Below are 27,975 nucleotides of genomic sequence, written 5' to 3' on the forward strand. Positions count from 1 at the left end.
CATCAATGCAAATCGTATTTACAAGCAGTGCAACTTTTCCTGCTGATTGGGCTGTTCTGCAGCTCCTGCAATGTACTTTATATATGTGTTTAAACACATAGAGTTCTAACGAATTAGAGCATGTCATTTTTTCATTATTATGGTCCTTTAAGACAAACCAACACTGAAAATGTTGATAGCAATTAAGGTATAAATTTGTCTTTAATAATAAATAATTACATTTAATTTGAGATGAAACTGCTAATCCCATTATGAGTGGTTTTATTGAACTGGTACAAAATGTGCTGTTTTTTAATCCATTTCAGGTCTTTGTTGCCACTGGCATGGGGATCTACCGTAAACCTGTAACTGGGATGTGGGACCATCTGTGTGATAAGGTAGGGAGTACTTACTGCTATGTACCAATATTATTACAGGCTATCAGGGAATTACATTATTTCTGGTGATCTAATCACTGTACAAACCACATGTACATACACTAATATTTGTTAATATTTATGTACTTTTTAAATTTGTGTAACTATCCTTCACCTTTAAAACATTCAGATCTAGATTACAAGTGGAATGCAAAAATGCTAGCGGTATAGAGTGTAACATTGCTGGCCATTACAAGTAGATATTTAATGGGATAGTCTAGTCAAAATTGAACTTTCATGGTTCCGGTGCATGCAATTTTAAGTAGATTTCTAATGTACTCCTATTATCGATTTTTCTTTGTTCTCTTCGTATCTTTATTTGAAAAGGCATGAATGTAAGCTTAGGAGCAGGCCCATCTTTGGTTTAGCACCTGGGTAGCGCTTGCTGATTGGTGTCTAAATGTACGCACCAATCAGCAAGCCCTACCCAGGTGCTAAGACAAAAATGGGCTGGCTCCTAAGCGTACATTCTTGCTTTTTCAAATAAAGATACCAAGAGAACAAAGAACAATTGATAATAGGAGTAAATTAGAAAGTTGCTTAAATTTGTATGCTCTATCCGAATCATGAAAGTTTAATCTTGACTAGACTGTCTCTTTAATATGTGTTGCCCGAGCCGTGGAATGGTGTGCTCATGTCGGATAGCACAGATTTGTGCATGATAAAATGCTTTGGCTAAACATTTTTACCAACAACTTGTAATACCTGATGGAGAGTTATTGGTTGTGTGAGCGTTTCTAGACTTCAGTGTTTTGGTAGCAGATTCTTTTAAAAGTAAACTATATAGTATTTCAGCAAAGTGCATATGCAGATACATAAGTAGTCAATATTTCAATGTGTAATGCACCAGCTGCTTAAAGGCTCATTAACCCCTTAAGCCAAATGGACATAGGTACTACGTCACACAGTACTTTGCCCAGCTTACTGTGTTGAAATAGTACCTCAGTCCAACAATTTGCTGCATGCTGTGGTCCCCACTGTCAGCTTAGCTGTCTTCATATAGTAAGGGAGCGCTAATTATGATCCTTTACCATATGAAGGCAGATCGCCGATACAGACAGAGTCACTGTCTGTATCTGGTGTGGTGGTGCCGTGGAAGGTTTGGAATAAAGGGGGAATTGTTCCCTACGCTATGGAAAAGGGAACAGTTAGAGGGGTAGTGGGTCCTTACAGTGAGATCGCTTGAAGGAGGAGGAGGTGGTGGGAAGGGTGCGGGGGATCCCTACACTACAGGAAAAAAAAAAAAATAACCCCCCATCCCCAGACTGCACACTGGCATATTTCCAGTAACAAATATGGTGGTGCAGTAGGGGAGGGGAAAGAGAATAATTATTTTTGAGGGGTCAGGGAGGTAGGAGGGTATGGAGGGATCCCTACATTACAGAAAATAAATAAATTAATAAATAAATAAAAAATGTAACATATTCTGCTATGTGAAGAAAAATGGAAAGTGAAATATTAAAATTTTCATGCGGGTTAGCGCACTTGGTTAAACACAATCGGGTTAACGCACAAGTAGTTTTATTTTCCACTACGTTAAGACAATCGCAATATTTTAAGTTTGTCTTTTTCTTCATAAATGGAAAGAGTCTACAGCTGCATTCATTACTTTTGGGAATTTAGAACCTGACCACCAGAAGGAGGCAAAGACACCCCAGCTAAAGGCTTAAATACTCCTCACACTTCCCTCATTCCCCAGTCATTCTTTGCCTTTCGTCCCAGGAGGTTGGCAGAGAAGTGTCAGAAGTTTTCGATAGTCTCTTATGGAGGGTAGTACTCTTCGGCATGGGACTGGAATTTTAAGTAGTCCTTTCAGCCTCTCAGTGAGAGCATGACTGAAAGTTAGAGTCCGGAGATGCAGGGAGAGTCTTTCTGTGAAACCATTCCAACTCATATTAACAGCTCCACGAGCAATCAGCATTGACGAGTTTCGCAGCCTGCTTTTTTCTCTCAAGTCCATGGCAGAGGCGACGCTACTATCTGTCACACTTGAAGGGCCGTGTTCCTGTTCCACGGCTTAGATTCCGGTAAGATCGTTTCATTTTACTTTCATCATGGATGTATTGTAATTTCAACTGTTTATATCAGAGAGGGGCTACAATCTTTCGGTGATAACTTTAAAATAGGGTCTCAGTGAGGCTCCTTTTTGTATCTAGGAATCGAGGGTTAAAGGGACACTGTACCCAAATTTTTTCTTTTGTAATTCAGAAAGACAATGCAATTTTAAGCAACTTTCTAGTTTACTCCTATTATCAATTTTTCTTCGTTCTCTTGCTATCATTATTTGAAAAAGAAGGCATCTAAGCTTTTTTTTTGGTTTCAGTACTCTGGACAGCACTTTTTTATTGGTGGATGAATTTATCCACCAATCAGCAAGGACAACCCAGGTTGTTCACCAAAAATGGGCCGGCATCTAAACTTACATTCTTGCATTTCAAATAAAGATACCAAGAGAATGAAGAAAATTTGATAATAGGAGTAAATTAGAAAGTTGCTTAAAATTTCATGCTCAATCTGAATCACGAAAGAAAAGTTTTGGGTACAGTGTCCCTTTAATATCTCCTGAGGGGGATTATTGAACAGGGGGGTTTATAATCATGTTTATGTGATTCTGTCTGCTACTGTGTAGTGTTTCTTCGGCTCATGGCTATTTTGGAACATAACGGCCTATGTCTAGTGATGCGGCCTTTTCGGTGGCGCGCGCTTTTGCATGGAATGCACGGTTTACCCCATTTCCGTTTTCCTGACCGCATGGCGACGGAGAAATCCTGGTCCGCTGGTGTCTGGCTCTCTGGAGTCGGCAGTGTCCCAGTTATGGAGGATTCTTGGAGACGGATGTTTCTGATTCAGACTCTCGCAAAGAATATGAATTGGCCCGGGTGGTACATGCCCATCAGTTATGTTCCAAATGCTGTTTTTGAGTGCTCTGTTCATCGGGATCGGGGAATCGGGTGCCCACTGAGCTAGCCGTCTTTGGGGATCCTATTTCTCACAAGACAAGTTCACTACCATCAACTCTTACTACGCATGCAGGTAACCCAAACGCTACTTATCCTTCCTAGGGAGTGTGGCCTGTTCCCACCGGAGGTTACGTCGCGGTTCCGCATGGCCATATCGCTGGCGCATCTGCACCTCCCGGGAGTGTGAATACGATATTGTCCGCGTTTCGTTAACCAGGGCTCGTCAGCCATGGGATCGCCTGGTCCAGTTCAGCCTTCCAGGGAGCGACTGCCCCTGAGGCCTCAGAGGGTCAACCTTCGGGGCCGGTGTTTCCTTTTGTCCCGGCGGAGGTATGTTGCGCTTTTCGTTATCGACTGGCGCGCCTTTGTGTCCTACTTAGGCACGTTTTTGCCGTTGCTGGAGGATCCTTCGCTTAATGAGTCTGGGGATTCTCAGTCTTACTCTTCGACTGGCTTGCATACATAGACATAAGGGGATAAAGTAATCTTCTTATAGTCTTTGTTATTTGTGTATCTTTTTACAGTTTTGAGTTTGGAAGTCTCGAACCCCTGTTGGGCTGGTCCTGCAGGTCTGTCTGTTCTTCCTGGGCGATAACCTTCGTGTTGCCTTATCTTTTATTTTCATCTGGTAAAAATGATTTTTATTTGGTTTAAAGCTCATGTTGTGGTGTGATGTTTCCTTCGGAAACTTTCCTCTCTGGAATTGATACTCGCGATTTTCTGGTCGCTCTGTTTACAAAACTCGGTCTGACTGTTCCTTATCCCTCCATCATCAGGGGAGAATCTATGTGGCCTTGACAGTGCTGGGGCCCTTGGTTTCAGGCTGGTCCTGACTGGGTACAAATCCTTCTGTCTTTGAAGCCTAGTTCAGACACGTGGCACCTTTTTATGTCCGGTTGGTCCGGTGAGGGCGCCTTGTGATCACAATATGATTTGTGTGATTGTCTTGTTTTACAAGCTTCACTTAGCATCCTGAGAGGACTTGAGGGTCCGTGGTTGCATAGGGGCATGGGTAATTGGTTCAGTCCTAATCCTCCTTTCAATCTAGTGGGCCGGGACTCTGTTGAGATCCACAGCGACATGCTCAGTTGTTTCCGAATTTTTGGGAACTAGAGTGTTCCTTCCCGTTGTGGGTTGGAGACTTGGAGGATTTAAGTCCTTCATACCGCAGTTCTTACGGTTTTGCCTTTCATGGTCTCTTTGGAAGTGTCCTTTTAGAGGTTCTCTTCCTTTGGGTCGAGACTTTCTGGACTTCGTCTGGCTTTTTTGGCTGCATAATTAGGAAGTGAAGGCGTTGAGGCTCTGTCTTCCTTCGGGAGTTAGTCGTCTCCATATCTGGGGCGATAGAAGGTGTTGTCTCTTTTTCCAAGCTTTTTGCTTAGGGGATGTTTTTCTGCCAAGCCTTTCTTTCTACTTTCTTTCGGGTGTCTCTGGTCTTATTTCAATTCCCTTAGTGCTGCCCTTGGGGCCTTTGGGCTCTAGAGAAATTGAGTGACTTTGTTGTGGCCTAGTACCTTGCTGTGGGGGGGTATTGACCTCCGGCTAAGGTTGTTCTCTTCCCTTTGTGCTGGGTAATACGAGTGAGGCCTGTACCTGTTCTCCAGGTTTCCCGGTTCTTATCCCCTGTGAGGTCTGCCCAGTTTTTTTTAGGGACCCTATGTTGCGACATAGGGGCTAGCTCATTGGGCTTGCAAGCAGGTAGGCCAGAGTTCTCATCCACCTTCGGTACTGGTTATAAACTTTAAGGCCTGACTTGTCCTTCGGACGGAGTGTGCTCCTCTGTGGGGAGTTTTTTTCTCTGTTGTGTCAACAGTGGTGTCTGTATGATTTTTAATTCGGTCCATGTTTTGATCACACTATGGCTTCATGTCAGCCGAGGGTGTGTAAGAATCTGTCCAATCCTCTATCGTATAGTGAATCTCTAAGTGTGCGTATATCCTGACGTGTATGCCCAATGCTAAAAGTCGTCATCTGCATAATGAAATGATCTGTCAAATAGTAATCTGCGTAGTAAGGTAGTCTGTCCAATCTCCTGTCGTAAAGTCAGTATCTAGGGGGCGTGTGTACTGACGAATATACTGCTTGGAGCCATCATTTACATAGTAATAGCAGCATTACCTTTTTTTAGGCTTCGGCTCATGCATTCTGAACCGTACGTAGTAAACAGAGGGATTCCCATGTCAACTAACGATGTGTATCGAAGCCACAAGAAATTACCTATATTATTAATAATAAATGGCTCATTTGAATGATAATTTAACTTGTACTAAAAAAAGGAGTATAAGAAAACTCGTGAATGTGTGATCTTACGTGTGTGAGACGATTAACAACATAAGCTAAAGTGTACTAAAGATACAAATTTGAAATGCCAGCTAAACTTGAAAAGGGAAAGATTAAGGGACATGTGAAAAAAACTAAGATCGAGTGTATGGTGTTATTAACCCCTTGACTATACAGGGGTAGTGAAATATTGATGTAGGGCCTGTGTATGTGAATGAACAATAATAGGTGACTAGTGTGTATGTATATACAGTAAATCTTTAACATATACAAAAGCTATAGTGAGTGATGAAAATCCAAAGTGAATATAATGAAAATAATAAACAGTGTGTGTGCTAACCTAATAATAAAGGACTTATTGTAAAATGTTAAGTTAAATCAACACCTCCCAATATGGATACGATGAGGTAAAGTATCCTCTAGGGTGATTAAATATGACATAATAAATGTGGGCAAAATAATAATAGTAATGGTGGTATCTCTCATGCACGAGATATAACCCTCGAAGAGGGAAAAGCAGTGATATAAATACTACTATGAAGGTATAGTCATTAACTGACCACCTCTGTTCAATAAACCCCTAAGCGGGTGATCCACATAAGGGATATGTAAATAAAATGTGGGTACTAGTGGAGTAACATCAATCTTACTATTTGAGGGTATATTCTACATGCAGACAAGAATATCAGTTTTTCACTGCTGTATACCGTATGGAGTACAACCCCAACTATCAAATAGAGAAGTATAGATTAAATATTGAAGCATCTGATAAATGTATATATAACTATATATTTGTACCAGGAGTACTATATTGATCAAAATTTGGTCACTTTATGTGTATCCCACAAAAGTGGAATAGAAAGGGGTTCGATAAGATAAGACACAGGGGAGAAACAATAACCCACCCACGGATAAACTAGATGCTGCTAGTATTTGGAGACATTAATACACAGACCGTGTGCTGTCTCCGAATAAAATCAAGTGAAACTAAGGGATCAGCAAAAATGCCTTTTGATGATTCAAATAAAAGCTGCCAAATCAAGGTTTTCATTGAGACCATTGGGTTGGAAGGTCTGTAGTTTCATGATCCAATAGGGCTCACGTCTCCTAAGGGTCATGAAAGCATTGGCTTGAACTCTAGATACATGTTAAATGGGCAATATTGTCATAGGATTTTTCTGTGTCCCATGAACATTTAGACACAAGTGTGGCCCTCATATTGGGCCCCACAGTCGCAATTTAATAGGTAGACCACGAAAGAAGATTTGTAGGTCATGGAATTCTTCTTATTAAAAGATTCGCCCGTTGTCTCTAAGGTAAAGGTGGATACGCGATGTGAGATATAAGAGCACATTCCACGGGCACGATCCGATATACGGCGTAGTTTTCGGCGCAAGCGAGGGAACCCGCGCTGCCCGTAGTTTCACCTCACACATCGGGGGATTACATATACCCCGCTGGCAGTTACTAAAGTGCCGTAAGTCGGACAAACTAGCGATGTCCAGAAATAAGCGTAACTACAAATTTCTGGAGTCGCCAGTGACTTACGGCACTTTAGAAACTGCCTGCGCCTAAAAAAACGAACTAAAGTATTAAATCTCCCGTAACTGTCTAACACGCCTCCCAAAAATAAGCCTGACACGTATACCCCTATATCCGCAATCCCCCATCTCACTCCTAATAATAAATGTATTAACCCCTAGACCGACAACCCCCCATAACGCAATAAGCCTAATTATTAACCCCTAAACTGCCATAGCCCACACCGCAATAAACCTATCCTAGTATTAACCCCTAAACCGCCGCTCCTGGACCCCGCCGCACCTAAATAAAGTGTTTAACCCCTAAACTGCCGCTCCCGGACCCCGCCGCCACCTACATTAAATTTATTAACCCCTAATCTGACCCCCCTACACCGCCGCCACCTACATTAAATATATTAACCTCTAATCTGACCCCCCTACACCGCCGCCACCTACATTAAATATATTACCCCCTAAACCTAAGTCTAACCCTAACACCCCCTGACTTAATTATTATTTAAATAAATCTAAATAATATTAATATTATTAACTAAATTATTCCTATTTAAAACTAAATAATTACCTATAAAATAAACCCTAAGATAGCTACAATATAATTATTAATTACATTGTAGCTATTTTAGGATTTATATTTATTTTACAGGTAACTTTTTTATTTATTTTAGCTAGGTACAATCGCTATTAAATAGTTAATAACTATTTAATAGCTACCTAGTTAAAATAATTACAAAATTACCTGTAAAATAAATCCTAACCTAAGTTACAAATACACCTAACAATACACTATCAATAAATTAATTAAATTAATTAACTACAATTATCTAAAATAAAATACAATTAAATAAACTAAACTATATTACAAAAAAACAAACACTAAATTACAAAAAGTTTAATCTAATTACACCTAATCTAAGCCCCCTAATAAAATAAGCCCCCCAAAATAATAAAATTCCCTATCCTAAACTAAATTACAAATAGCCCTTAAAAGGGCCTTTTGCGGGGCATTGCCCCAAAGTAATCAGCTCTTTTACTTGTAAAAAAAAGAAATACAATACCCCCCCCCCCAACATTACAACTCACCACCCACACACCCCTACTCTAAAACCCACCCGATCCCCCCTTAAAAAAACCTAACACTACCCCATTGAAGATCACCATACCTTGAGCCGTTTTCACCCAGCTGGGTACCAGTGGTCATCCGATGGGGCAGAAGAGGACATCCGGACCGGCAGAAGTATTCATCCTATCCAGGCAGAAGAGGACATCCGGACTGGCAAACATCTTCATCCAAGCGGCATCTTCTATCTTCATCCATCTGACGAGGAACGGCTCCATCTTGAAGACCTCCGGCGCGGAACATCCTTCTCGGTCAACGGACTAATGACGAATGAATATTCCTTTAAATGACATTATCCAAGATGGCATCCCTCGAATTCTGATTGGCTGATAGGATTCTATCAGCCAATTGGAATTAAGGTAGGAAAAATCCTATTTGTTGACTTAATCAGCCAATCGGATTGAGGTTCAATCCGATTGGCTGATTGGATTAGCCAATAGAATGTGAGGTCAATTCTATTTAGTTAATTTAATTATATTGTAGCTATCTTAGGGTTTATTTTATAGGTAAGTATTTAGTTTTAAATAGGAATAATTTAGTTAATAATATTAATATTATTTAGATTTATTTAAATAATAATTAAGTTAGGGGGTGTTAGGGTTAGACTTAGGTTTAGGGGGCAATACATTTAATGTAGGTGGTAGCGGTGTAGGGGGTCAGACTAGGGGTTAATAAATTTAATGTAGGTGGCGGTGGTGTAGGGGGGGTCAGATAAGGGGTTAATAAATTTAACGTAGGTGGCGGCGGGGTCCGGGAGCGGCAGTTTAGGGGTTAGACACTTAATTTAGGTGCGGCGGGGTCCGGGAGCGGCGATTTAGGGGTTAATACATATAATGTAGGTGGCGGTGGGCTCCGGGAGCGGCGGTTTAGGGGTTAATACACTTTATTAGTTATTGCGGTGTGGGGATTGCAGTTGACAGGTAGATAGACATTGCGCATGCATTAGGTGTTAGGTTTTTTTTTTGCAGGCATTTTCGCCACGTAAGGCCTTACGCTGGATATTGGATACCAAATTGCGCGGGTTTTATATGTTAGTCTATGGGGAAAAAACTACGTCCGACGGGTAAAATATACGTGCCGCATTTATATGCGGCGCTGTATATAGGATACCAAACCCGCGCAAAAACCAACGTTGCCGGCGACGCTGCATATATCGGATGGGGCCCACATCTTTTCTTTCCACACCTAGAGACTTTTTATTTGGGCCCAACTCCATCTATGAAGTTATGCTTGAGGGTGGGTTTATCTCTCACTTCTACTGGGGGCCAAAATGGCCTTCAAAGTGGGGGCTCTTTTATAGACTACTTTAGGTTTGGCTCCAATAATTTTCTTAAGTGTGTGATCATTTGTCAGGATGGGCCAAAGTTTGAGTAAAATTCTATTAATCTCACGATAATTAGAGTTGTATCTGGTTATGAATAGGGGGGTTACTATCCTTAAAATTGTCCTTGACTTTTGTGAGTGACTAGTGAGCTCTTTCATAATAAGTTCTTTAGGGTATCTCTTCTCCAGGCAGCGCTCCCCAAGCACCCCAGCCTGCTCATCATAATCTGATAGGGTGGAGCAGTTCCTTCTAATCCTCTTAAATTGGCCATATGGCACATTGGTTTTCCAGCTAAGGTAGTGATTACTCTCGAAATGTAAGAAGCCGTTACAATCTACTGTTTTGAAGAAGGTCTTAGAAGAAACTGCCCCATCCGAATTCCTAATCGAGACTAAGTCCAAAAACTCGATCCTGTCCTTATGTATACTATGGGTGAAGGATATACCAAAATAATTATTATTAAGATAATTAATTAATTCTGTTCTACGTGTATGTGGTCCTCTGGAGATAAAAAGGCGATCATCGATGTAACAGCCATAGAACACCAGGTTTGCTGCAAAGCGGGATTCATATATATAAGTGTTTTCAAATTGTCCCATAAATAGTTTCGCAAAGCTGGGTGCGAACCTGGTGCCCATGGCCGTTTCTTTCTTCTGTAAATAATATTTACCTTGATAAAGAAAATATTTGTGTTGTAAAATGAAAGTGATGAGTTGGATGATAAAATCACTCTGTGTGTCCGGCATATAAATATCTTGTTCTAGATATGAACGTACAGCTTGTACCCCCAACTCATGTTTGATGTTAGAGTATAGGGCTCCGACATCACAGGTGTTCCACCAACAATCATCCATTGATATAGCTTGTAATTTAAGTAACAAGTCTGTTGAATCCCTGATGTATGATGCCAGGGAAATAACAAACTTTTGCAGAAAAAAATCAATATAAGCGGACAAGGAATCGGTTAGGCTACCGATTCCTGCAATGATGGGAAGGCCCTGGGGTTCGAGGGGATCTTTATGGATTTTGGGGAGGTGGTAATAGAATGCAGTGCTGGGGTACTTAGGGAAACAAAATTCCATTTCCTTCCTGGTGAGTATACCCTTATCAAGTCCTGATAAGAGGATGTCATATAATTCTTGTTGGTATTTCAGAGTTGGATCACCATACAAAGTACTGTAATACTCCTTATCATTAAGGATATGGTTGGCTTTACTTAGATAGTCCTGCAAGTCCTGCAGAACTATCCCCCCCCTTATCCGCCTGCCTGATCACAAGATTAGGTTTTTTTGTGAGTCCCAACAGAGCCTTCCTTTCACCTGGATTCGGATTATTTTTATAGCTCAGTTTTTTAATTTTCTTAGAGAGTTTGTTCAGGTCTTCTATTACTAAGTTAGAAAAGATCTCTGTTATTAGTATTGGATTTGGGAGGTACAAAAGAAGATTTTATTTTCAAATTGGTATGAATAAAATTGTCAAATAGATCTTCCATTAGTGTGTGTGGTTCATATGTGAAGCAACCTTCCCTCACTTGTGAGCTAATAGTGTCTGTGACTATAGGTCTCAGCAAATCATCCTTAATCTGTGTCTCCGCAAAATATTTTTGCAAGGATAGCTTCCTTGTATAGCTTTTAATATCTACGTATAATTCGTAGACATTGAAATGGTTAGATGGGCAAAAGGAGAGTCCCCTACCGAGGACTCTGACCTCTTCGTCAGTAAGAGGATGAGAGGATAAGTTGAAGATACCCTTCTTTAGTCTCTGCAATTTGTCCTTTTGGTGGGTGAGGGCTCTTCCTCTAGATCCCCGCTTCCTAATTGTCTTTTAACCTTTGGGGTAGTGCTAGTCCTGAGGCAGGTTGCCAAACTAGAGGATCCTGTAAATGGCAACTGGTCCCTAAAAAATGTGATTGGGCCAATGGTGATGGAACAGTATTAACAGATTCAATATCATTATTAGACAGGGCCTGGTATCTATTTCAATGTGCAAAGGAATGTTTACCTCTCTGATCAGTGTCGGCGATGGGGCCCATAAGCGGGGGAGGTCCCTGGTTCCAAGAGGAGTGTGAGGGTTCATTAAATTGTGTTTCTCTTGTTAAGTGTATTCAGTCCACGGGTCATCCATTACTTATGGGATTATATCTCCTTCCCAACAGGAAGTTGCAAGAGGATCACCCAAGCAGAGCTGCTATATAGCTCCTCCCCTCACATGTCATACCCAGTCATTCTCTTGCAACTCAACTAGATAGGTCATTGTGAGAGGTCTGTGGTGTTTTTTATATTTAGTTTATTTCTTCAATCAAAAGTTTGTTATTTTAAATGGCACCGGAGTGTGCTGTTTGTTCTCAGGCAGTATTTAGAAGAAGAATCTGCCTGCGTTTTCTATAATCTTAGCAGAAGTAACTAAGATCCACTGGCTGTTCTCGCACATTCTGAGGAGTGGGGTAACTTTCAGAAAGGGAATAGCATGTGGGGAATCCTGCAAACAAGGTATGTGCAGTAAATTATTTTTCTAAGGAATGGAATTGACTAAGAAAATACTGCTGATACCGATGTAATGTAAGTACAGCCTTAAATGCAGCAGCGACTGGTATCAGGCTGATGAATGTATGTACAATAACTAATTTTCTAAGGAATGGAATTTGACTAAGAAAATACTGTTAATACTGAAGTATTGTATAAGCCTTAACTGCAGTAGAAGCGACTGGTAGCAGGCTTATTTATAACACTACCTAACTTTTAAAGTGTATGTTTAAAACGTTTACTGGCATGTTATTCGTTTTTTTGTGAGGTACTTTGGTGATAAATCTTTTGGGGCATGATTTTCCACATGGCTGTTGTTTATTTCTATATAGAAACGATTAACTGAGGTTTCCCACTGTTGTAATAGGAGTGGGAGGAGCCTATTTTAGCGCTTTTTTGCGCAGTAAAAATTCAGTTTCAGTCTTCCTGCTTCTTCCTCCTTGATCCAGGACGTCTCTAGAGAGCTCAGGGGTCTTCAAAAGTCATTTTGAGGGAGGTAATCAGTCACAGCAGACCTGTGACAGTGTGTTTGACTGTGATAAAAACGTTAATTGTTAAATTGATTATCCGTTTTTGGGTATTAAGGGGTTAATCATCCATTTGCTAGTGGGTGCAATACTTTTTTAACGTAATACATTTACTGTGAAAATTTGGTTGCTATAACTGATTTGGTTCATGGTTATTTCAACTGTGACGTTTTTTTGTGCTTCTTAAAGGCGCAGTAGCGTTTTTTATATTGCTTGTAAATTTATTTGAAAGGATTTTCCAAGCTTGCTAGTCTCATTGCGAGTCTGTTTAAACATGTCTGACACAGATGAATCTGTTTGTTCACTATGTTTGAAGGCCAATGTGGAGCCCCACAGAAATTTGTGTACTAAATGTATTGATGTCACTTTGAATAAAAGTCAATCTATGTCTGTAAAGAAATTATCACCAGACAACGAGGGGGAAGTTATGCCGACTAACTCTCCTCACGTGTCAGTACCTTCGCCTCCCGCTCAGGAGGCGCGTGATATTGTGGCGCCAAGTGCATCAGAGAGGCCCATACAAATCACTTTGCAAGACATGGCTGCTGTTATGACAGAGGTATTATCTAAATTGCCTGAATTAAGAGGCAAGCGCGATAGCTCTGGGTTAAGGACAGAGCGCGCTGATGATGTGAGAGCCATGTCTGATACTGCGTCACAATTTGCAGAACATGAGGACGGAGAGCTTCATTCTGTGGGTGACGGATCTGATCCAGGGAGACCGGATTCAGAGATTTCTAATTTTAAATTTAAGCTTGAGAACCTCCGCGTATTGCTAGGGGAGGTATTAGCGGCTCTGAATGATTGTAACACGGTTGCAATTCCAGAGAAAGTATGTAGGTTGGATAGATACTTTGCGGTACCGGTGTGTACTGACGTTTTTCCTATACCTAAAAGGCTTACAGAAATTATTAGCAAGGAGTGGGATAGACCCGGTGTGCCCTTCTCCCCACCTCCGATATTTAGAAAAATGTTCCCAATAGACGCCACCACACGAGACTTATGGCAGACGGTCCCTAAGGTGGAGGGAGCAGTTTCTACTTTAGCTAAGCGTACCACTATCCCGGTGGAGGATAGTTGTGCTTTTTCGGATCCAATGGATAAAAATTAGAAGGTTACCTTAAGAAAATGTTTGTTCAACAAGGTTTTATCTTACAGCCCCTTGCATGCATTGCGCCTGTCACTGCTGCTGCGGCATTCTGGTTTGAGTCTCTGGAAGAGGCCATTCGCACAGCTCCATTGGATGAGATTATGGCCAAGCTTAAAGCACTTAAGCTAGCTAATGCATTTGTTTCTGATGCCGTTGTACATTTAACCAAACTAACGGCTAAGAACTCCGGATTCGCCATCCAGGCGCGCAGAGCGCTATGGCTTAAATCCTGGTCAGCTGACGTGACTTCTAAATCTAAATTGCTTAATATTCCTTTCAAAGGGCAGACCTTATTCGGGCCCGGCTTGAAAGAAATTATTGCTGACATTACTGGGGGTAAGGGTCATACTCTTCCTCAGGACAGGGCCAAGTCAAAGGCCAAACAGTCTAATTTTCGTGCCTTTCGTAACTTCAAGGCAGGAACAGCATCAACTTCCTCCGCTCCAAAACAGGAAGGACCTGTTGCTCGTTATAGACAGGGCTGGAAAACTAACCAGTCCTGGAACAAGGGCAAGCAGGCCAGAAAGCCTTCTTCTGCCCCTAAGACAGCATGAAGAGAGGGCCCCCTATCCGGAAACGGATCTAGTGGGGGGCAGACTATCTCTCTTCGCCCAGGCTTGGGCAAGAGATGTCCAGGATCCCTGGGCGTTGGAGATCATGTCTCAGGAATATCTTCTGGACTTCAAAGCATCTCCTCCACAAGGGAGATTTCATCTTTCAAGGTTATCAGCAAACCAAATAAAGAAAGAGGCATTTCTACGCTGTGTGCAAGACCTCTTAGTCATGGGGGTGATCCACCCAGTTCCGCGGACGGAACAAGGGCAAGGGTTTTACTCGAACCTGTTTGTGGTTCCCAAGAAAGAGGGAACCTTCAGGCCAATCTTGGACCTAAAAATCTTAAACAAATTCCTAAGAGTTCCATCATTCAAAATGGAAACTATTCGAACCATCCTACCCATGATCCAAGAGGGTCAATACATGACCACGGTAGACTTAAAGGATGCCTACCTTCATATACCGATTCACAAAGATCATTATCGGTACCTAAGATTTGCTTTTCTAGACAGGCATTACCAGTTTGTAGCTCTTCCCTTCGGGTTGGCTACGGCCCCGAGAATCTTTACAAAGGTTCTGGGCTCACTTCTGGCGGTTCTAAGACCTCGAGGCATAGCGGTGGCTCCGTTTCTAAACGACATCCTGATACAGGCGTCAAGCTTTCAAATGGCCAAGTCTCATACAGAGATAGTTCTGGCATTTCTGAGGTCGCATGGGTGGAAAGTGAACGTGGAAAAGAGTTCTCTATCACCACTCACAAGAGTCTCCTTTCTAGGGACTCTTATAGATTCTGTAGAGATGAAAATTTACCTGACGGAGTCCAGGTTATCAAAGCTTCTAAATGCTTGCCGTGTCCTTCATTCCGTTCCACGCCCGTCAGTGGCTCAGTGCATGGAAGTAATCGGCTTAATGGTAGCGGCAATGGACATAGTGCCATTTGCGCGCCTGCATCTCAGATCGCTGCAATTATGCATGCTAAGTCAGTGGAATGGGGATTATTCAGATTTGTCCCCTCTGCTAAGTCTGGACCAAGAGACCAGAGATTCTCTTCTCTGGTGGCTTTCTCGGGTCCATCTGTCCAAGGGTATGACCTTTCGCAGGCCAGATTGGACGATTGTAACAACAGATGCCAGCCTTCTAGGTTGGGGCGCAGTCTGGAACTCCCTGAAGGCTCAGGGATTATGGACTCAGGAGGAGAAACTCCTCCCAATAAATATTCTGGAGTTGAGAGCAATACTCAATGCTCTTCTGGCTTGGCCTCAGATAGCAACTCTGAGGTTCATCAGATTTCAGTCGGACAACATCACGACTGTGGCTTACATCAACCATCAAGGGGGAACCAGGAGTTCCCTAGCAATGTTGGAAGTCTCAAAGATAATTCGCTGGGCAGAGTCGCACTCTTGCCATCTGTCAGCGATCTACATCCCAGGCGTGGAGAACTGGGAGGCGGATTTTCTAAGTCGCCAGACTTTTCATCCGGGGGAGTGGGAACTTCACCCGGAGGTCTTCACTCAACTGATTCATCGTTGGGGCAAACCAGATCTGGATCTCATGGCGTCTCGCCAGAACGCCAAGCTTCCTCGTTACGGATCCAGGTCCAGGGACCCGGGAGCGGTGCTGATAGATGCTCTGACAGCCCCTTGGGTCTTCAACATGGCTTATGTGTTTCCACCATTCCCGATGCTTCCTCGACTGATTGCCAAGATCAAACAGGAAAGAGCATCAGTGATTCTGATAGCGCCTGCGTGGCCACGCAGGACCTGGTATGCAGACCTAGTGGACATGTCGTCCTGTCCACCATGGTCTCTGCCTCTGAGGCAGGACCTTCTAATTCAGGGTCCTTTCAATCATCCAAATCTAATTTCTCTGAGGCTGACTGCATGGAGATTGAACGCTTGATTCTATCAAAGCGTGGCTTCTCGGAGTCGGTTATTGATACCTTAATACAGGCTCGGAAACCTGTTACCAGAAAAATTTACCATAAGATATGGCGTAAATATTTATACTGGTGCGAATCCAAGAGTTACTCATGGAGTAAGGTTAGGATTCCTAGGATATTGTCTTTTCTACAAGAGGGTTTAGAAAAGGGCTTATCTGCTAGTTCGTTAAAGGGACAGATTTCTGCTCTGTCTATTCTTCTACACAAACGTCTGGCAGAAGTTCCAGACGTTCAGGCTTTTTGTCAGGCTTTGGCTAGGATTAAGCCTGTGTTTAAGACTGTTGCTCCGCCGTGGAGTTTAAACTTTGTTCTTAAAGTTCTTCAAGGTGTTCCGTTTGAACCCCTTCATTCCATTGATATTAAGCTATTATCTTGGAAAGTTCTGTTTTTGATGGCTATTTCCTCGGCTCGTAGAGTCTCTGAGTTATCTGCCTTACATTGTGATTCTCCTTATCTGATTTTCCATTCAGACAAGGTAGTTCTGCGTACTAAACCTGGTTTCTCCTGTTAAGTGTAGTCAGTCCACGGGTCATCATTACTTATGGGATATTAACTCCTCCCCAACAGGAAGTGCAAGAGGATCACCCAAGCAGAGCTGCTATATAGCTCCTCCCCTCTACGTCACACCCAGTCATTCTCTTGCACCCAACTAATAGATAGGATGTGTGAGAGGACTGTGGTGATTAAACTTAGTTTTTTATATCTTCAATCAAAAGTTTGTTATTTTAAACGGCACCGGAGTGTGTTGTTTCCTTCTCAGGCAGAATTTGAAGAAGAATCTACCTGAGTTTTTGTATATGATCTTAGCGGACGTAACTAAGATCCGTTTGCTGTTCTCGGCCATTCTGAGGAGTAAGGTAACTTCAGATCAGGGGACAGCGGGCAGGTTCACCTGCAAAGAGGTATGTTGCAGTATATTATTTTCTAAGGAATGGAATTGACTGAGAAAATACTGCTAATACCGATATAATGTAAGTACAGCCTTAAATGCAGTAGTAGCAACTGGTATCAGGCTGATATGTATATATGTTTACACTTAAGTATTTCTGGGGAATGGCACTTCACTGGGAAAATACTGTATGCATATAACTTTTAGCCTAACTTGCAGTGTGAGCGACTAGCAGCAGGCTTTTTAATGACATTTCATATATTAGATTTTAAACGTTTACTGGCATGTTAAATCGTTTAATTATCTGAGGTACTTGGTGAAAATTGTTTTGGGCTTTATTTTCCACATGGCTGTCGTTTGTTTTAAATTAAAACAGTTTACTGAGCTTCCCTCACTGTTGTAGTGTGAGTGGGAGGGGCCTATTTTGGCGCTTTTACTACGCATCAGTAATTCAGTCACAGTCTGTCTTTTTCTCCCTGCATGATCCAGGACGTCTCCACAGAGCTCAGGGGTCTTCAAAACTAGTTTTGAGGGAGGTAATCACTCACAGCAGACCTGTGAGACTGTGCTTGACTGTGATAAAAACGCTTATATTTTCAATTGTTATACGTTTTTTTCTGATATTAAGGGTTAATCATCCATTGCTAATGTGTGCAATCCTTTGCTAAATTTGGTTTCTATAACTTATCCGGTTCATTGTTATTCAACTGTGACAGTTTTTTTGTGTGCTTCTTAAAGGCACAGTAACGTTTTTACATATTGCTTGTAAATTTAGTTGAAAAGTATTTCCAAGCTTGCTAGTCTAATTGCTAGTTTGTTTAAACATGTCTGACACAGAGGAATCTCTTTGTGCAATATGTTCAAAAGCCAAGGTGGAGCCCAATAGAAATTTATGTACTAATTGCATTGATGCTACTTTAAATAAAAGTCAATCTGTACATGTTAAGCAACATTCACCAGACAACGAGGGGGAAGTTATGCCGACTAACTTGCCTCACGTGTCAGTACCTGCATCTCCCGCTCAGGAGGTGTGTGATATTGTAACGCCAAGTACATCAGGGCGGCCATTACAAATCACTCTACAAGACATGGCTAATGTTATGACTGAAGTTTTGTCTAAATTGCCAGAACTTAAACGAGATCACTCTGGGATGAGAACAGAGTATACTGATAATGCTAGGGCCATGTCTGATACTGCGTCACAATTTGCAGAGCATGAGGACGGAGAGCTTCATTCTGCGGGTGACGGATCTGATCCAAATAAACTGGATTCAGACATTTCAAATTTTAAGTTTAAGCTGGAAAACCTCCGTGTATTGCTAGGGGAGGTGTTAGCGGCTCTGAATGATTGTAACACAGTTGCAATCCCAGAGAAAATGTGTAGGTTGGATAAATATTTTGCGGTACCGACGAGTACTGACGTTTTTCCTATACCTAAGAGACTTACTGAAATTATTACTAAGGAGTGGGATAGACCCGGTGTGCCTTTCTCACCCCCTCCTATATTCAGAAAAATGTTTCCAATAGACGCCACCACACGGGACTTATGGCAAACGGTCCCTAAGGTGGAGGGAGCAGTTTCTACTTTAGCTAAGCGTACCACTATCCCGGTGGAGGATAGCTGTGTCTTTTCAGATCCAATGGATAAAAAGTTAGAGGGTTACCTTAAGAAAATGTTTGTTCAACAAGGTTTTATATTACAACCCCTTGCATACATTGCGCCTGTCACGGCTGCGGCAGCATTTTGGTTTGAGTCTCTGGAAGAGACCCTTGACTCAGCGACATTAGATGAGATTTCACTCAAGCTTAAAACTCTTAAGCTAGCTAATTCATTTATTTCTGATGCCGTAGTACATTTAACTAAACTTACGGCTAAGAATTCCGGATTCGCCATTCAGGCACGCAGAGCGCTGTGGCTAAAATCCTGGTCAGCTGATGTAACTTCTAAATCGAAATTACTTAACATACCTTTCAAGGGGCAGACTTTATTCGGGCCCGGTTTCAAAGAAATTATCGCTGATATTACGGGAGGTAAAGGCCATGCCCTGCCTCAAGACAGAGCCAAACCCAGGGCTAGACAGTCTAATTTTCGTGCCTTTCGTAACTTCAAGGCAGGAGCAGCTTCAACTTCCTCTGCTCCAAAACAGGAAGGAGCTGTTGCTCGCTACAGACAAGGTTGGAAACCTAACCAGGCCTGGAACAAGGGAAAGCAGGCCAGAAAACCTGCTGCTGCCCCTAAGACAGCATGAAGTGAGGGCCCCCGATCCGGTAACGGATCTAGTGGGGGGCAGGCTCTCTCTCTTCGCCCAGGCTTGGGCAAGAGATGTCCAGGATCCCTGGGCGTTGGAGATCATATCTCAGGGATATCTTCTGGACTTCAAAGCTTCTCTTCCACAAGGGAGATTTCACCTTTCAAGGTTGTCAACAAACCAGATAAAGAAAGAGGCGTTTCTACGCTGTGTACAAGACCTTTTACTAATGGGAGTGATCCATCCAGTTCCGCGGTCGGAACACGGACAAGGGTTTTACTCAAATCTGTTTGTGGTTCCCAAAAAAGAGGGAACCTTCAGACCAATATTGGATTTAAAGATCCTAAACAAATTCCTAAGAGTTCCATCATTCAAGATGGAAACTATTCGGACAATCTTACCCATGATCCAAAGAGGTCAGTACATGACCACAGTGGATTTAAAGGATGCTTACCTTCACATACCGATTCACAGAGAACATTACCGGTATCTAAGGTTTGCCTTCCTAGACAAGCATTACCAGTTTGTAGCTCTTCCCTTCGGGTTGGCTACGGCTCCAAGAATCTTTACAAAGCTTCTGGGCTCTCTTCTGGCGGTACTAAGACCGCGAGGAATTTCGGTAGCTCCGTACCTAGACGACATTCTGATACAAGCGTCAAGCTTTCAAACTGCCAAGTCTCATACAGAGTTAGTGCTGGCATTTCTAAGGTCGCATGGGTGGAAAGTAAACGAGGAGAAGAGTTCTCTCTTACCACTCACAAGAGTTCCCTTCTTGGGGACTCTTATAGATTCTGTAGAAATGAAAATTTACCTGACAGAGGACAGGTTAACAAAGCTTCTAAATGCTTGCCGTGCCCTTCATTCCATTCAACACCCGTCAGTGGCTCAATGCATGGAGGTAATCGGCTTAATGGTAGCGGCAATGGACATAGTTCCTTTTGCACGCCTGCACCTCAGACCGCTGCAATTGTGCTTGCTAAGTCAGTGGAATGGGGATTACTCAGATTTGTCCCCTACGCTGAATCTGGATCAGGAGACCAGAGATTCTCTTCTATGGTGGCTTTCTCGGCCACATCTGTCCAGGGGGATGCCCTTCAGCAGGCCAGACTGGACAATTGTAACTACAGACGCCAGCCTACTAGGTTGGGGCGCTGTCTGGAATTCCCTGAAGGCTCAGGGATCATGGACTCAAGAGGAGAGTCTCCTTCCAATAAACATTCTGGAATTGAGAGCAGTTCTCAATGCCCTTCTGGCTTGGCCTCAGTTAGCAACTCTGAGGTTCATCAGGTTTCAGTCGGACAACATCACGACTGTGGCTTACATCAACCATCAGGGAGGGACAAGAAGTTCCTTAGCGATGATGGAAGTATCAAAGATAATTCGCTGGGCAGAGTCTCACTCTTGCCACCTGTCAGCGATCCACATCCCAGGAGTGGACAACTGGGAGGCGGATTTCCTAAGTCGCCAGACTTTTCATCCGGGGGAGTGGGAACTTCATCCGGAGGTCTTTGCCCAAATACTTCGACGTTGGGGCAAACCAGATATGGATCTCATGGCGTCTCGCCGGAACGCCAAGCTTCCTCGTTACGGGTCCAGGTCCAGGGACCCGGGAGCGGTCCTGATAGATGCCTTGACAGCACCTTGGACCTTCAGGATGGCTTATGTGTTTCCACCCTTCCCGATGCTTCCTCGTTTGATTGCCAGGATCAAACAGGAGAAAGCATCAGTGATTCTAATAGCGCCTGCGTGGCCACGCAGGACCTGGTATGCAGATCTAGTGGACATGTCATCCTGTCCACCTTGGTCTCTGCCTCTGAGACAGGACCTTCTAATTCAGGGTCCTTTCAAACATCAAAATCTAATTTCTCTGAAGCTGACTGCATGGAAATTGAACGCTTAATTTTATCAAAGCGTGGATTTTCGGAGCCAGTAATTGATACCTTCATACAGGCTAGGAAACCTGTTACCAGGAAAATTTACCATAAGATATGGCGTAAATACTTACACTGGTGCGAATCCAAGGGTTACTCATGGAGTAAGGTTAGGATTCCTAGGATATTGTCTTTTCTATAAGAAGGTTTAGAAAAGGGTTTATCTGCAAGTTCTTTAAAGGGACAGATCTCAGCTCTGTCCATCCTTCTACACAAACGTCTGTCAGAAGTTCCAGACGTTCAGGCTTTTTGTCAGGCTTTGGCCAGAATTAAGCCTGTGTTTAAGACTGTAGCTCCACCGTGGAGCTTAAACTTAGTTCTTAACGTTTTACAGGGTGTTCCGTTTGAACCCCTTCACTCCATTGATATCAAGCTGTTATCTTGGAAAGTTCTGTTTTTAATGGCTATTTCCTCGGCTCGTAGAGTCTCTGAGTTATCAGCCTTACATTGTGATTCTCCGTATCTGATTTTTCATTCAGATAAGGTAGTTCTGCGTACTAAACCTGGGTTCTTACCTAAGGTAGTCACTAACAAGAATATCAATCAAGAGATTGTTGTTCCATCATTGTGTCCTAACCCTTCTTCAAAGAAGGAACGACTTCTGCACAATCTAGATGTAGTCCGTGCCCTGAAATTTTATTTACAGGCAACTAAAGATTTTCGACAAACTTCTTCCCTGTTTGTCGTTTATTCTGGACAGAGGAGAGGTCAAAAAGCATCTGCTACCTCTCTATCCTTTTGGCTTCGTAGCATAATACGCTTAGCCTATGAGACTGCTGGACAGCAACCTCCTGAAAGGATTACAGCTCATTCTACTAGAGCTGTGGCTTCCACTTGGGCCTTTAAGAACGAGGCCTCTGTTGAACAGATTTGCAAGGCTGCAACTTGGTCTTCTCTTCATACTTTTTCCAAATTTTCCAAATTTGACACTTTTGCTTCTTCGGAGGCTGTTTTTGGGAGAAAGGTTCTTCAGGCAGTGGTTCCTTCCGTATAGAGATTCTGCCTGTCCCTCCCGTCATCCGTGTACTTAGCTTTGGTATTGGTATCCCATAAGTAATGATGACCCGTGGACTGATTTCACTTAACAGGAGAAAACATAATTTATGCTTACCTGATAAATTCCTTTCTCCTGTAGTGTAGTCAGTCCACGGCCCGCCCTGTTTTTTAAGGCAGGTCTAAATTTTTAAATTATACTCCAGTCACCACTGCACCCTATAGTTTCTCCTTTCTCGTTTGGTTCTCGGTCGAATGACTGGGTGTGGCGTAGAGGGGAGGAGCTATATAGCAGCTCTGCTTTGGTGATCCTCTTGCACTTCCTGTTGGGGAGGAGTTAATATCCCATAAGTAATGATGACCCGTGGACTGACTACACTACAGGAGAAAGGAATTTATCAGGTAAGCATAAATTATGTTTTCTTACCTAAGGTAGTTTCTAACAGGAATATCAATCAAGAGATTGTTGTTCCATCACTGTGTCCTAACCCTTCTTCAAAGAAGGAACGACTCTTGCATAATCTGGACGTAGTCCGTGCCCTGAAGTTCTATTTGCAGGCAACTAAAGATTTTCGTCAAACTTCTTCCCTGTTTGTCGTTTACTCTGGACAGAGGAGAGGTCAAAAAGCTTCGGCTACTTCTCTCTCTTTTTGGCTTCGTAGCATAATACGCTTAGCCTATGAGACTGCTGGACAGCAGCCTCCTGAAAAAATTACAGCTCATTTCACTAGAGCTGTGGCTTCCACCTGGGCCTTTAAGAATGAGGCCTCTGTTGAACAGATTTGCAAGGCTGCAACTTGGTCTTCACTTCACACTTTTTCAAAATTTTACAAATTTGACACTTTTGCTTCTTCGGAGGCTGTTTTTGGGAGAAAGGTTCTACAGGCAGTGGTTCCTTCCGTTTAAAGTTCCTGCCTTGTCCCTCCCATCATCCGTGTACTTTAGCTTTGGTATTGGTATCCCATAAGTAATGGATGACCCGTGGACTGAATACACTTAACAAGAGAAAACATAATTTATGCTTACCTGATAAATTTATTTCTCTTGTAGTGTATTCAGTCCACGGCCCGCCCTGTCTTTTAAGGCAGATCTAAATTTTAATTCAAACTACAGTCACCACTGCACCCTATGGTTTCTCCTTTCTTGTCTTGTTTCGGTCGAATGACTGGATATGACATGTGAGGGGAGGAGCTATATAGCAGCTGTGCTTGGGTGATCCTCTTGCAACTTCCTGTTGGGAAGGAGATATAATCCCATAAGTAATGGATGACCCGTGGACTGAATACACTACAAGAGAAATACATTTATCAGGTAAGCATAAATTATGTTTTTGGGATGGTGATTGGCACTATTATTATGTTGGTACCCTGAGTGTTGTCTTAACCCATAATTTGGTCTTATGTGACCAGAATGTTGATAAAATGGGGAGTCAGGGCGTGGGGGCCAATCTTAATGTTGTCTATTGTAGGAATTAAAATGATTTTTGTTATGGGGATTCAATTGGTTATGATTTATTAACAGAATTATTAGGCTTATGATGCATAGATTGAGAATTGTTGGCAGTGTTGTGTTGATTCCCTACTACCTACCAATCTTGGTCAGGGGGAGATTGTAATGTTAGCACTTCACCAACATTAAAAACAAGTCCAAGGGCCACAGTGTCTCAAGACACTGTCTAAATGTTCATGGGACACAGAAAAATCCTATGAGAATATTGCCCATTTAACATGTATCTAGAGTTCAAGCCAATGCTTTCATGACCCTTAGGAGACGTGAGTCCTATTGGATCATGAAACTACAGACCCTCCAACCCAATGGGGTTGTACTCCATATGGTATACAGCAGTGAATAACTGATATTCTTGTCTGCATGTAGAATATACCCTTGAATAGTAAGATTGATGTCACTCAACTAGTACCCACATTTTATTTACATATCCCTTATGTGGATCACCCGCTTAGGAGTTTATTGAACAGAGGTGGTCAGTTAATGACTATACCTTCATAGTAGTATTTATATCACTGCTTTTCTCTCTTACATTAGGGTATGTATAGAGTCCCACATCACTCATACAATCACCCTAGGGGATACTTTACCCCATCGTATCCATATTGGGAGGTGTTGATTTTACTTAACATTTTACAATATGTTTTTCATTATTAGGTTAGTACACACACTGTTTATTATTATCATTATATTCACTTTCGATTTTCATCACTCACTATTGCTTTTGTATATATTAAGGATTTATATACATACACACTAGTCACCTATTATTGTTCATTCACATACAAAGGCCCTACATCCGTATTTCTTCTGTTAAGTGTGATCAGTCCACGGGTCATCATTACTTCTGGGATATTACTCCTCCCCAACAGGAAGTGCAAGAGGATTCACCCAGCAGAGCTACATATAGCTCCTCCCCTCTACGTCACTCCCAGTCATTCTCTTGCACCCAACGACTAGATAGGATGTGTGAGAGGACTATGGTGATTATACTTAGTTTTATATCTTCAATCAAAAGTTTGTTATTTTAAAATAGCACCGGAGTGTGTTATTATCTCTCTGGCAGAGTTTGAAGAAGAATCTACCAGAGTTTTTGCTATGATTTTAGCCGGAGTAGTTAAGATCATATTGCTGTTTCTCGGCCATCTGAGGAGAGGTAAACTTCAGATCAGGGGACAGCGGGCAGATGAATCTGCATAGAGGTATGTAGCAGCTTTTATTTTCTGACAATGGAATTGATGAGAAAATCCTGCCATACCGATATAATGTCATGTATGTATACTTTACACTTCAGTATTCTGGGGAATGGTACTTCACTAGAATTACACTGTAAGAAATACATAAAGCTGTTTAATAACTAGAAATTATGTTTAACGTTTTTGCTGGAATGTAAAATCGTTTTCATTTACTGAGGTACTGAGTGAATAAATGTTTGGGCACTATTTTTCCACTTGGCAGTTGCTTAATCTGTTTTCTGACAGTTTCTGTTCTCTCTCACTACTGTGTGTGAGGGGGAGGGGCCGTTTTTTGGCGCTTTTGCTACGCATCAGATATTTCAGTCAGAAACTCATTGTATTTCCTGCATGATCCGGTTCATCTCTACAGAGCTCAGGGGTCTTCAAAACTTATTTTGAGGGAGGTAATTTCTCTCAGCAGAGCTGTGAGAATTATAGTTTGACTGAGATAAAAAATGTTTATTCTGTAATTTGTTTCCTGCTTTCAGAATTTGTTATCTTTGCTAATGGGATTAAACCTTTGCTAAAGTTGTGTTGTTTACAAGGATTGAGGCTATAACTGTTTCAATTTATTAATTTTCAACTGTCATAGATCTTCTGTGCTTCTTAAAGGCACAGTACGTTTTAATATTTTTCTAATTGAATTGTATTTCCAAGTTGCAAGTTTATTTGCTAGTGTGTTAAACATGTCTGATTCAGAGGATGATACCTGTGTCATTTGTTGCAATGCCAAAGTGGAGCCCAATAGAAATTTATGTACTAACTGTATTGATGCTACTTTAAATAAAAGTCAATCTGTACAAATTGAACAAATTTCACCAAACAACGAGGGGAGAGTTATGCCGACTAACTCGCCTCACGTGTCAGTACCTGCATCTCCCGCTCAGAGGGAGGTGCGTGATGTTGTAGCGCCGAGTACATCTGGGCGGCCATTACAAATCACATTACAGGATATGGCTACTGTTATGACTGAGGTTTTGGCTAAATTACCAGAACTAAGAGGTAAGCGTGATCACTCTGGGGTGAGAACAGAGTGCGCTGATAATATTAGGGCCATGTCAGACACTGCGTCACAGGTGGCAGAACATGAGGACGGAGAACTTCATTCTGTGGGTGACGGTTCTGATCCAAACAGACTGGATTCAGATATTTCAAATTTTAAATTTAAACTGGAAAACCTCCGTGTATTACTAGGGGAGGTGTTAGCGGCTCTGAATGATTGTAACACAGTTGCAATACCAGAGAAAATGTGTAGGTTGGATAAATATTTTGCGGTACCGACGAGTACTGAGGTTTTTCCTATACCTAAGAGACTTACTGAAATTGTTACTAAGGAGTGGGATAGACCCGGTGTGCCGTTCTCACCCCCTCCGATATTTAGAAAAATGTTTCCAATAGACGCCACCACAAGGGACTTATGGCAAACGGTCCCTAAGGTGGAGGGAGCAGTTTCTACTTTAGCTAAGCGTGGAGGATAGCTGTGCTTTTTCAGATCCAATGGATAAAAAGTTAGAGGGTTACCTTAAGAAAATGTTTGTTCAACAAGGTTTTATATTGCAACCCCTTGCATGCATTGCGCCGATCACGGCTGCAGCGGCATTCTGGATTGAGTCTCTGGAAGAGAACATTGGTTCAGCTACTCTGGACGACATTACGGACAGGCTTAGAGTCCTTAAACTAGCTAATTCATTCATTTCGGAGGCCGTAGTACATCTTACTAAACTTACGGCGAAGAATTCAGGATTCGCCATTCAGGCACGCAGGGCGCTGTGGCTAAAATCCTGGTCAGCTGATGTTACTTCTAAGTCTAAATTGCTTAATATACCTTTCAAAGGGCAGACCTTATTCGGGCCCGGGTTGAAAGAGATTATCGCTGACATTACAGGAGGTAAAGGCCATGCCCTGCCTCAGGACAAAGCCAAAGCTAAGGCTAGACAGTCTAATTTTCGTTCCTTTCGTAATTTCAAAGCAGGAGCAGCATCAACTTCCTCTGCACCAAAACAGGAAGGAGCTGTTGCTCGCTACAGGCAAGGCTGGAAACCTAACCAGTCCTGGAACAAGGGCAAGCAGACCAGGAAACCTGCTGCTGCCCCTAAAACAGCATGAATTGAGGGCCCCCGATCCGGGATCGGATCTAGTGGGGGGCAGACTTTCTCTCTTCGCCCAGGCTTGGGCAAGAGATGTTCAGGATCCCTGGGCGCTAGAGATAATATCTCAGGGATACCTTCTGGACTTCAAATACTCTCCTCCAAGAGAGAGATTTCATCTGTCAAGGTTGTCAACAATCCAGACAAAGAAAGAGGCGTTTCTACGCTGCGTACAAGAGCTCTTGTTAATGGGAGTAATCCATCCAGTTCCACGATCGGAACAGGGACAGGGATTTTACTCAAATCTGTTTGTGGTTCCCAAAAAAGAGGGAACTTTCAGACCAATCCTGGACTTAAAGATCCTAAACAAATTCCTAAGAGTTCCATCGTTCAAGATGGAGACTATTCGGACAATTTTACCTATGATCCAAGAGGGTCAGTACATGACCACTGTAGATTTAAAAGATGCTTACCTTCACATACCGATTCACAAAGATCATTACCGGTACCTAAGGTTTGCCTTCCTAGACAGGCATTACCAGTTTGTGGCTCTTCCATTCGGATTGGCTACAGCTCCAAGAATCTTCACAAAGGTTCTGGGTGCTCTTCTGGCGGTACTAAGACCGCGGGGAATCTCGGTAGCTCCATACCTAGACGACATTCTGATACAAGCTTCAAGCTTTCAAACTGCCAAGTCTCATACAGAGTTAGTACTGGCATTTCTAAGGTCACATGGATGGAAGGTGAACG

General features: G+C 42.4%; 1 protein-coding gene across 2 annotated transcripts in view; it reads left to right on the forward strand.

Annotated features, from left to right (window-relative positions):
* Positions 1-27,975, forward strand: part of PNKP (polynucleotide kinase 3'-phosphatase) — a 127,821-nt gene that overhangs the window by 52,301 nt on the left and 47,545 nt on the right. For both annotated transcript variants that reach the window (XM_053690799.1, XM_053690800.1), the window contains exon 8: positions 306-377. In XM_053690799.1, coding sequence (XP_053546774.1) covers positions 306-377 — 72 coding nt within the window. The remainder of the gene's footprint in view (positions 1-305; positions 378-27,975) is intronic.

Source organism: Bombina bombina, chromosome 8, assembly GCF_027579735.1.
Source record: "Bombina bombina isolate aBomBom1 chromosome 8, aBomBom1.pri, whole genome shotgun sequence".
Lineage (NCBI taxonomy): Eukaryota > Metazoa > Chordata > Amphibia > Anura > Bombinatoridae > Bombina > Bombina bombina.